Genomic DNA, 12,315 nt, shown 5'->3' on the forward strand with positions numbered 1-12,315 from the left:
TAGCAATTCCACCTTCCATGTTTTTATATAGTATTTTTGTGTTTGAGTGCGAAAACGTAAAACGAATTTTATGATATCTAGTGATATGTTCCAATGTAATAACGATGAAAATTCGAAGAAGAAAGGCAGAAAGAACCCACGGGCATTTTTTGTCATCAATTGTCCATTGAAAGTTTTGTATTTTTTCCCCAATTTCGCCCGTGCTCCAGTCTTCTTTCATCTCGCTCATGCACTTTATATTCCATTCCACGAATAACACTAACATTCCATTTCTATATATATGATATGATATAGTTGCTTTAGTTATTAAGGCATTTAATAAATATAGTAGGTATTGAAAGAAATTATTTGAAATGTGGCCCAATATATTAAGATTGCATTTCTGGAAGTAGACCAGAGATTATATCTTATGTATCCAACGGGAATATAAAACTATTAAGCATTAAAAAAACAACAGGATCGTCAATAAACAAATGTTTTGTTTACAAACAACACAAATATGCAGAAATGAGATCAGGTGAATGAACTCTAGAAGAACTTTAGAAAACTTTCTCCAGACAGTCTCGTACTACATCCAATTGCTATTGCTCACTGGTCATATCAATTGTTAATATAATAATATCAGCCCTGTATTATAATACTCGCTCACTGCTGAGCACGGGCCTCCTCTACTACTGAGAGGGATTAGGCCTTAGTCCACCACGCTGGCCTAGTGCGGAGTGGTAGACTTCACACACCTTCGAAATTCCTATAGAGAACTTCTCAGATGTGCAGGTTTCCTCACGATGTTTTCCTTCACCGTTAAAGCGAACGATAAATTCACAAAGAATACACACATGATTTTAGAAAAGTCAGAGGTGTGTGCCCTTTGGATTTGAACCTACGGACATTCGTCTTCGCAGTCCGTTCCACACCCAACTAGGCTATCGCCGCTTCTTCAATTGTTAATACCTTAACTAAATAAATATAAATAACTAAAAGTATAATATGAAACTATAAAATAACTGGTTATGATATTTAGGCCTAATGAATATATTCAAATATTCAAAACCAATTTTAAGTTCATATTGCGTGACACTGCAGTCTAATTAAGACTCTTCCATTAACAATTGAATAAAAAAAGTTGCCGATTCTAATTTTAAAAAATACCCGTTGAATTTTTAACCTTCTTTCTTTGAACTTTTTTAAAAAAAAAGTTTCATACCAAAAAAATATTTGATTAAAATTTATTATTTACAGATATAAGCACAGAACTAAAGACAAAACCTCTGCTTGGGAATGCGAAGCATCAGAAAAAATACTCTAAACACACGTACAGACAGGCCGGTCCACTAATGCAGACTTGGATATTGCTTTATAGAAACTATTTAATGACCACACGGAATTGCGTAAGTACTTCAAAACTGATATAAATGACAATGCATTCTTAACTTTGATTTATATATCCGTATTTTGTTGTATACCATGTTTGCTGGGTGCCAGGTCTCTTGTATATAAGAGATTGTCTTGTTAGGTATCACCGCATCATCTATTTCTGCCGCTAAGCAATATTCAATATGCTAATACGGCAGTCATTTTAGATTTTACGTAGCAACTGCCGTAGTAATCGCCGATAATTGCATTTTTTTATATATTCCTGGTGATAGGATTTATTTTATATCCACCCTAATAGCGACCACCACACACAAAGTGTTAAAACCCGCCATAATGGCCCACGTAAGTGTGTTGCGTTCCGGGATCAGCTTGTAATTGGATTCTAATAGTATGGCATAATTGTGTCGACTGTCGAGGCGTTATCATCTATCGTCAGCCAAAATTGTATTTGGTCCTCTCCACTTACCATCAGGTGCAGTGAGGTCACTTTACCGTACCCATTCAAAAGTTATATAGGTTATACACACACAATTATAGAAATAATTAGCAATACATGACTATTAAAATAATATTTTTTTAACAAATTTAAAATTTACATAATATTTGCAACATTTAAGACCTCAGTAAGGACAACTGCCTGGCGCAATCACTTTGTGGTTGAGGTACTTCGTTGGACACCTGCAAATCGTTGGTGTAAGCGTCCTTATTTCCTATAACATTATTAAAACCACAACTTTCACGAAAACGTTTCCTAATAATTCAAATTATTTGTTCTTGCTAGTTTTACCACTTAAAGTTATTTTTTATGGTCGCATCATAGTATTATGTAAATGTTAAATAAGTTTATAATTGCGTAACTGGTTGTTCTTGAACTAAAACCGTATTCAAAGCGAACAGTCAATTGCCTCAGAACGACAATATTGTTTTTATGATACAAACAAATGAACAACAATGAACAGAAAGTAGTCTGTAATATTCCCAAACTACACCTTCTATCTCCCTGAGCTGCCAAGATGAAAGGTGGAGTGAACACAATAGCTATACGATGTAGTAATATTAATGACCAATTTAATATAAATATCAGTGTATTATTTACTGTCCTACTGCTGAGCACGGATCTCCTCTACTACACAGAGGGATTATTCCTTAGTCCACCACGCTGGCCTAGTGCGGATTGGTAGACTCCACACACCCTTAAAATTCCTATAGAGAATTTCTTGGGATTGCAGATTTCCTCATAATGATCCACTTCATCGTTAAAGCCATCGATAATTCACATAGAATACATACATAACTTTAGAGAGTCAGAGGTATGTGCCCTTGGGATTTGAACCTGCGGACATTCATCTCGACAAACCATTCCACACCCAACAAGGCTGTCGCCGCTATAATTGATATAAATTTTATACTTAATTTTAATTACATATTTCTACACTTTGTTAAGGTAATCGCGCTTAACTACGGTAAATAGTATAAAAATGTCTGAAAGAATGCATGAGAAGATCCAGAAGTAGTAGTCTTAAAGCATGTCCATTTCTGATTCCATCTTTTCTTGTTCCAGTCACTGTTTATGTATCGCGTAGCGGCTCACGTGGTCATCGCTCTTATATTCGGGTACCTCTACTCAGGCGTGGGCAACGAAGCTAGCTCAGTTCTTGGCAACTACGTGTATTTGTATGGATCTATGCTGCTCGTTGTCTACACTGGAAAGATGTCTGTTACTTTATCATGTGAGTAATCTTTTTCTTCTTCTACTTGGCGATTTTCCCGGCCTAGGTACCAGGGTCAGCCATCCTACTGCGATCCTTCTATATCGCTCGGTCTTTTGCATCCTGCTCAGTGAGATCATTGCCTCTCATATCTTCCCGAAGAACGTCAAGCCAACGCTTCTTGGGCCGTCCGCGGGAACGTACACCCGGTACGTTCAGGTACAGGCATTTGCGACCGACGTACTCCTGCGGTTTTCTTAACACGTGACCATACCTTCTTAGGCGGTATTTCTTGCGTTAAAGTTGGTTAATTATTATCATGTGAATAATTTTACTATTAATGTAGTAAATAAATGTACTTGAACAAATTCAAACTTTAAATCATCGATAGATATTATGTTTGATTGATTTTTTCTTTGTGTGAAATAAAGTGAATGCTTTGTTTTGTTTTGTGGAAAAAAAATATTGGTAAGAAAACAATCTTGTAGACGATTTTAAATTTTGAATTTGCTTTTATGTGGGTAGTCATACAATAACGGAGAATTATTAATAAATTACTTCTATTTCTACCAGAATAAGTTTGATCAAAATTTAACTTAGAGTAGATAAATGTGCCACAAACTGTATATACTTATATAACACTAATAAAAACATATTTGAAATTAATTTCACGAATTTATCAAAGCAAACTGCTAGCAAACAATTACCGGTTCAGTAGTTAGTCACCACGTAACTTTTGATATATTGTTTATTGTTGTTTATTCATTGAACAGTGCATTGTTCCACGCCATATACTACAATTTACACGCAAATACAGAACGACTCGTGTAAGACAATGCGGTTACCCACACATGTACAAACCGAGCCAATTTTAATATGGCTGGCAAAATTTGCTGGAAAAATAAAAATGGGCTTCATCCGCCTACTCCTATACTTTTTTGCAACGAAAATGTTTCATACATAACATTATGTCCAGAAGGATATCATTAAGGAAAAATCATCATATAATGAAGGATGCTATTGTTTGTCCTCGTTTAATGATACTTTTTTTTATTTCACGGGGAAAGTGTAATAACCAGTCCCTCTGGCTCAGGAAGCAACTGCGCGGTTATGTTATGATCATGCTAAAAATCAAGCGACCACTGCGTTGACTCCGCAACGCTGTAAGTATTCAATACTAGCATACCCACCAAAAACCCGCGGTAGCCCTCTTCGGGGCGTTAGGAACGGCTACGGTTTTTTCTGTCTAGTGCTTTGTTAACCAGCGCAAATATCCTGACGTAGTGCCATCCAACGGCCTGTTTGCTATTGCGTGGAGAACTCAGAGATCCCTGTACACCAAAGGTGGCCTATGCCGTCTACGGCAACATGAGGCAAATCACGCTGCCATCCGCCCCAAGAGCCGCTTAGTTATATGCTATACAATAGGTAGATGGCCCCCACCACCACCACCACCACCATCTCCTCGTAGAAGTGGTGCACCGCGCACCAGAAACTTCGACTATTAACCTTGGTTGATACGACCGCGTCAGCAAAAGGTCCGTTCCGACTAATCGCTTATCATCTCTTTCCAAGCTAGACAAGTCTCCAGTGTCTTGCGGACAACGTTTTAATTATACCTACCTTTATACTTTATTCTGATAACATGTTTACTCATCAATTACTTTGCTCCACACTTGCCAAATTAGACCAACTTGGCGGACTGGTTTCCTCGAGGCGACTGACCCCCTTTCGAGAAGCGAAACCTGCACATCTGAGAAGTTCTCTATAGGAATTTCGAAGGTGTGTGAAGTCTACCAATCCGCACTAGGCCAGCGTGGTGGACTAAGGCCTAATCCCTCTCAGTAGTAGAGGAGGCCCGTGCTCAGCAGTGGGCAAGTATATAATACAGGGCTGATATTATTATTATTATACTTTATTTGGTGTGTATCGTGTTTGCAGGTTCAAGTAAATTTTGTTACAAATCATTCAACTTGAAACCCTTTAAAATCCATTAGACTGATGTGCTTCACGTGATCTGAGGATTGAGCACTAGGTTTTCGCCATAGTCGTAAATACATGCGTAATTAAGGATTTGGTTAAGTATATTTTTAATCGCGGAAAATATGGGAAAGAAATCTCAATCTGCCTCGTGTACTGTATATTTAATTTCATTATAATTATATTTATCAGTGCCACACTCAATTATATACAAAGATATTGATATTTTAGCGCACGTGCAATAGGTAATTAAATAAATCATACTCGTGATATTATTGGATTTGCAACAATGTTGCGCATATTTCTTTACATTGTATGAAAGCTTTTTAGTCCATCACATGTGAATACCTTAGTCAAGTATTATTGGATCTTTTGTGTAAAAATCTGCCTGGAATCGATCTAGTTATTTATTTCTGCAGTTGCAAAATAAGTCATCTGTTTTTTTCGAGCTGATCTTGACATGTTTAGTCTACGCTCTAGCAAATTATTCAAATATAGTCATAAACTACAATGTATATATAATTTGTATGACATATGCAAATTTAAGTCCATTAATACATTGTGTGTTATATTCTATAATAACCTATAGATAAAAGATTAATAACGCATTCGCTCGGAGTTACAAAGTCCATATAGAAATGATTCAGAGACATATTTTTTTCTATTATAAAAGGATCGTAACGAAATACAATGGGCGGTAGACACTCATACAAAATATGACACTGAAAAATGTACCCGGGGCGAGTTCGTAAACATTTTGTAAGACATTTTTTGTAGGTCGAGCCTGATGCGTAAAAAAATCTGTAATTTAGTATTTATCATCTGTTTTGGTGATTTATTTATAATCATTAAGTCTACACATACTATCTTTTTTGTGCCAGAGGTCAATAACAATCAGGGAAGTAAACATTTTTTTATATGTCTGTCTAGTATTCAATTTATTTGCATGAATTGAAACGAAGGTATTTATTTATGTTTAGTTTTTTTGTGCTCTTGTATAGTAACTACATATTTTTAGAATCTGCTGGAAGTTAGTTTATTTTTTATAACGTAGACATTAACTTCTGTTAGCATATAAAATATGTTTATCCTATGATTCCAGGATAGAAGGGATACTTATATGGATATCCCTTATGGCAAATGCCCAATACCGGAATATATTAAATGAATGACTTAATAAACTAATGGCTCAAAATGGCTACTTATAAAAAACCACAATCCACGTCTTACATTAGCTTCGTTTCGATTAATGAATTAATAAAAGTATACTGTAGAGTGAAATTGGAATAAATGGCATACAAAATATTTACAAGACCGCATCAAGATACGATAGTAAAACGAGTTGAATGGACTTTACACAGCTGTCTTCAGTGCAATTTACATGCCATTATAGTCTTTCATTGAAATTAAATATTTACTATCATTACTGCAATCCATGTAATTTCAATACGAATCTCAAAAGTAGTTGAATTTTAGAACATTATATTTTCCGACCTAAATTTATGACCTCTCCTTAGTCTTATTAGCATATTTTTCACATAAATTATAAATACAGTCCAGTCAGGGCGCCCTATTCCATCTACGGGGGGAATACGTCTTTGTAATTACGGACGTCCTAATTAAAGGGTAGTTTTAAAAGCAATATAGATAAGCAGGGGATTTTGACTCTTACCTACACGGCTATCAAACCTGTCCTATGGAGTAGAACGCCCGTAATTAGTAGACAGAGGGGGTGTATGAAACTGAATAACTAACTATATTGGATTCGCGTCATGGAGAAGACCATTGTTCAAAATTACTAAACGTGATATTTAAATACGCCACTATTGGCGAAGAGTCCATATAACCCGATTTCTTCCGGCTTCCCTTTCGTAATTGACGTAAAATCTAATTATCATTACAAATATTTGCAGAGCGCATTTATGCATATTAGTACCTTTATTACGTTGTGTTGGGTTCACATTCGGAAAATTTCGCTCTTCGCCACTGACTGCCATAATAACTTGACGTGTTATTTTTTATATAACTACTATTCAGTGGCTAGATAATGAATTAGTTTTTTACGTTGAACAGTAATTTCAGCCTACAAACCCTAGCAAAGACTAATGAGGTCTGAATGATTTATTTTTAACAATTATGAAGTTGACGTTTGGTCAAAGAACTTACGGGTAAGCAACAGCTTGGTACCTCTGGCATTGGTTTACTCCATGGGCGATGGATGCTGCTTACCATCAAGCAGACCGCTTGCTCGCATATAAACATTATTATATAATTCTCAGTGGTTTTTGCAGTCGGTATTTTTTTTTATAAAAAGATTTTTCTAGTACTTTTTCATGCCTAGGAGTGATAATAATGATATCCCGAACATCTGGCCCGAGACTTAACCATTTATGAACCCTTAGATTTGCATTACCCCAGTTTTAGCAACCCGGATCTAATAAGCTTTCGTTACTGTAGATTGCATAACTAAACTTGAACTTACGCAAGATTTGAGGGTACACATATTACTGTAGAGAGATAACAAACAAAAAAACGTAGTTTCGTCTGCTTTCGCTACGGCTTCATAATCACGACCCAATGGCTTAGCGAGTGTGTGTGTGACGTAACATCGCGCGGTCGTACATTATTACACTACTATACCTTATACAAGTTATGCGTGTTTTTATATTTATTATCTTCTTTAAAGTTGTGTGAATGTCATGACAATACTTAGAATTTGGAAACACCCATTTAGTCAAAAACATTTCATTTCATTTCATCATGCAAGCTATGCAAAGATATTGAACTATATAGTTACTTATAGACAGGACATCAGGGCCAAATTTCTGCTCCAGAAGTTATTACCAATTGGTGATAACTTCCGTATGACAAGATGTCAAAAAGTTCTAAGATATTAATACAAAAATAATATACTTACAGAAAATATTATGTTAATATCGCATTAAAAACATGCAAATCATACTATATATGAAGTATTTTACATTGATATTTTGCTATTTCACGGTAGTTTTAGTAACCATCGCGTGAGCGCAAATTTTTTATATAACAATCTTCCCAATGTCCGTTCTATATAATTTTATAACTCTGAAGCTATGAATAAAATTTACAAACAATATAACCCATCAAATATTAGGCTGTTACTGCTCTTCGATTTGTTTATAAACAACACATTACATTATCATGTGTGCAATGTGATAAAAACCGGAGAGGTACGAGTTGGACTCGCACACCAATGGTTCTGCATAAACTTGTAAATAAGCTATCTACTTTATATATATTATGTTCATTCAAACTAGACAAACTTAACTATAACAAATTTTAACTATTACATTATTTGTCATTACAAGGAGGTACCCATCGAACCAATCGCGATCGCCGAAAATACAATCAATATTTTTAAATCAAATTAACTTAAAATTTACTAAATAGATGGCGCTGACACACATTGTCTGCTATTTGTATTTTTTTATCCTAGAAAAGTACACAATGGCGTATGACACAAGGAAAGCCACGAGCAACAACTAGTGAAATATAAATAATATTCCACCTCATCTAATAACAAGGCAGGTCAAAGAGTTACCTTAGTCATTTACTAAACGTTTAATAAGTATAATGGCGGTGCTATAATTACCTACATCGTTTCAAGCGCACGTCGTAATTATAACGAAGTGGCAATTAGAACAATAAAATTATGATCTTGTACTCTATAAACACTTTATATTCTATATTATATTGTAAATAAGTGACTATTATAATTTATGTTTAATGTGAGTTACCGCAATAAACGTATTTTCTTTCTTTCTATTACCTAATTTGCTACTAATAGTGTGCTTCGGATTTTATCGTGGTTTTATATTTTAGTTTTCTCCTGACGTTTCGAAGACTTTGCAGAGTCGTGGTCACGAGGGGGACTAAGGTGTTCATCCGCAAAGTCAAAGTTACAATATCGACCTACATTTTACAAATATACAAATTTTAATTTCTAACATTCGCGTAAACATAAGAAATCATTAGTGTTCTTCGGCCCAAGCCCCGTAATGATATAGAGGCGAATTTATAAATAGAGAATACTTTCAGATTTACAGAAAAGAGAGGTATTGGCCACATAGTCTTTTTATCTCTTTCTACAAATTGGTACTATTTTGGGGTATTAACTAATTCTCCGTCCGTTCTCTATGTCTCCTTCTAAGCCGATTACATAGTAGGTATATTATCTTATGACGTCTGCTATTATTTAAATCATTCATGTTTTAATTTCTTTCTATTCCAGTTCCATTGGAAATGAATATTTTGCGAGGCGAGTACTTCAATCGGTGGTATAACCTAGGTCCATATATTATCTCGATATTGGCTGTGGAGTTACCATTTCAAGTAAGTTTAAACCTACTTTAATTAATAGGAGGGTACTTGATTACCCAGGTTTTATTGACCAATTAATTTTTAAAATTTAATTCAGATTTTCAAATTATTAAAATACTTAATGTAACGCTCTGCGGCTTACAAATCATTGAATTATACATCACATGCAACCAATTAATTACAATATTCTAATGGATGATGTCCATTAGACAGCACGATTGTATGAATAATATTGTGACTTCGTATCCTTCCGACTTATCAGTAGCTCCACGAATAGATTAAAAAATAAATAATTTCCATTCCGTGCAATCCGGTTTTTATACAGAATGTTGCAAAATGAAGGTATCAACATTACCCCTTGGTGCAAAACATGAAATAGATATCTTGTCACAAAAGATGAAAAATATTTAAAGCTAAGATTCAATTCAATAGAAATCTTTATTTGTATAAGTAATAATGTATCAAATGTTCTTTAAAAAAATGTAAATATTTAAGAAATACCTTCGAATATGTATGCTACGATACAATCGGATAATATCTATACCATTTATATATGTAAATTGTAAACTATAGAAAAAACAATTCAATTTTCTTTTTTTAACTTTACCAACTACGAATCAATTAACCTTTTTGAAATTTTTTTATTCATACCCTTTATGCAACGAAACATACCCAATGAATTCATAATAAATACGAAACATAATAATAGAAATTAGCCTGAAACGCTAGTAACCATAAATTCTCCTTGACAAAGCTAAGTTTAGACTAGCAAATTCCTGCAGCAATATATTGCGCAACTAATACTAGTTGCTTTTATAATAGCGGTAATATTTAAAATGCAATTTGCCGCAAGTTCTGAAAGCTTCAAAATCTGCAGAAATCAACTTGCCATAATATCTCATATTTGCTCAAATTCGACTTCTGTAAGTTTTCTAATATAAACTCCCGGTCTTGTTTCCAGATGATATCATGCGTATCCTACGTAGTGCTATCGTACTGGTTAACGGACAACCCGCTGGAGCCGACCCGAGCGACCCTGTTCCTTGCAACGGTGGTTGCAACCTCACTCTGCGCCCAGGCATGGGGATACTTTATCGGCTCCACAACACCTACTAAGGTAATAGTGTGCCAACTTTCTTTTAACGTGTAGTTCAACAAACTTTCACTTTGTTTCGTTCCGCTTACTTGTTTTTGTAAGTATGGCGTAGAATGTACTATTATTTTCTTGATATAAGTGAAGATGTGCATATCTTGCAATACTACACGAAGTATATTTTAAGTACGGGCAATGATCCTCAAGTCTGACAATATTTAAAAACGAACAAAACGACTTAAAATCTTCATAATTTACTATTGTTTTCAGACGGTATTAATAAGGATAAAAAATATCCACTGCGTACAGTCTAAATAACAATGTGACTTTATTTTATTTTAAATAGAATCCTGGGAACATGTTAATCCATAATTGTAATAACAACTCGATAAGATAACAACATCCTCACACATATAAAACAACGTCTAAAGGATACTTTTGATCCGCCAGAAAAAAAAATAAGCATAAGTATATTGTGCAAACGAGGCGAAGTCAGGACGTGTCGCTACTAATATAACAAAAATTAAAGCATTCATTTAGATGCATGACATTGTAACATAACATAAATTACTAGTTGAGTTTCTTGTGAGAAACGATTTAACCAAAGTCGATTGTTTAATCTTGTTATTTAATTAAAACATCTCCATAACTCCGCACTAGGCCAGCGTGGTGGACTAAGGCCTAATCCCTCTCAGTAGTAGAGGAGGCCCGTGCTCAGCAGTGGGCAAGTATATAATACAGGGCTGATATTATTATTTATTATTATTATTATCTCCATTACTATGTCTTTAATCCTTATAACTGTGTGAACTTGCTGGGTATAAGATATTTTTTGTATCCGCCCGGATAGCGACCACCGTATACTCACGTACTTAAGTGTGTCGCGTTCCGAGATTAGCCTGTGTATATGCGGCTCCAATAGGCCATCATAATTGTGTCAACTGGCGCGAAGTAATCTCTCCAGTCGATGTTCTATTTAGACCCCACTCTGTATGCCATCAAGCGCGGTGAGGTCTACTTGGGGTGCATGTAAAAAAAACTTCACTAATTAAATACATAGTTATTATGATTCTTTAAATTGCCATTAATTAGATTTGTCCCATCGACCAGTATTTTCGCATCCATTCTTATAACAGAAACCGCCTAAGGGATCTAGATACAAATTGGTACATAAACAGGCTTCCTAGATTATCATATTTGAGGTCACTTTTATTTCAAGAAAAATAGACAGGCCTTTAACCAGAAAAGGTCTCACACGTTTGTAGTCGTAAATAACACCAAGATTAAAAATATGCTACATTCACTGAAAACAGCCTAACCTCTCTAACTGTATATTTTCTTTTCCTATGCAGATTGCAGTGTTCGTGGGTCCAGTACTAGCGTGCCTGTTCTCCGTATTCGGTTTCTGTCTGGCTCTCTCCGACACTCCGTACGCTTTCCGCTGGCTCCATCACATCTCGTACTTCCGGGCCGGCTTTCACGTGGCTGTGCACTCCGTTTACGGATTTAATAGAACTAGAATTAATTGCTCTAAAAGTAAGTACCCACAATTTTACAGTGCTTTATTACTACGGCTCAGTCTTCGTGGGGACGACTGAGCGGTATGTTAGGTCCACCCTGCCTTACGACCCGACGTTGAACTGTACGAAAAAGATGTTATCATCGGACCACCGCCGGTTCCCTAACCATTATTTATACCCTACGCACGGAATACCGACTAAAACTCGCTTTAACCTAAGTCCAATCTTCAATAAACTGCAGTTCAACAAATTTATTGATACTATTAGCAGCGCCTTATTA

The 12,315-nt window shown here is 35.3% G+C and overlaps 1 protein-coding gene across 1 annotated transcript in view; it reads left to right on the forward strand.

The window, feature by feature from the left end:
- LOC115448846 (ATP-binding cassette sub-family G member 1) overlaps positions 1 to 12,315 on the forward strand; it is a 55,680-nt gene that overhangs the window by 41,223 nt on the left and 2,142 nt on the right. Inside the window, exons 8-12 of the mRNA XM_030176420.2 lie at positions 1,240 to 1,388; positions 2,936 to 3,104; positions 9,334 to 9,434; positions 10,384 to 10,539; positions 11,868 to 12,051. Of these exons, the coding sequence (XP_030032280.2) occupies positions 1,240 to 1,388; positions 2,936 to 3,104; positions 9,334 to 9,434; positions 10,384 to 10,539; positions 11,868 to 12,051 (759 nt within the window). The remainder of the gene's footprint in view (positions 1 to 1,239; positions 1,389 to 2,935; positions 3,105 to 9,333; positions 9,435 to 10,383; positions 10,540 to 11,867; positions 12,052 to 12,315) is intronic.

This window comes from Manduca sexta, chromosome 24 (assembly GCF_014839805.1).
Source record: "Manduca sexta isolate Smith_Timp_Sample1 chromosome 24, JHU_Msex_v1.0, whole genome shotgun sequence".
Taxonomy (NCBI): domain Eukaryota; kingdom Metazoa; phylum Arthropoda; class Insecta; order Lepidoptera; family Sphingidae; genus Manduca; species Manduca sexta.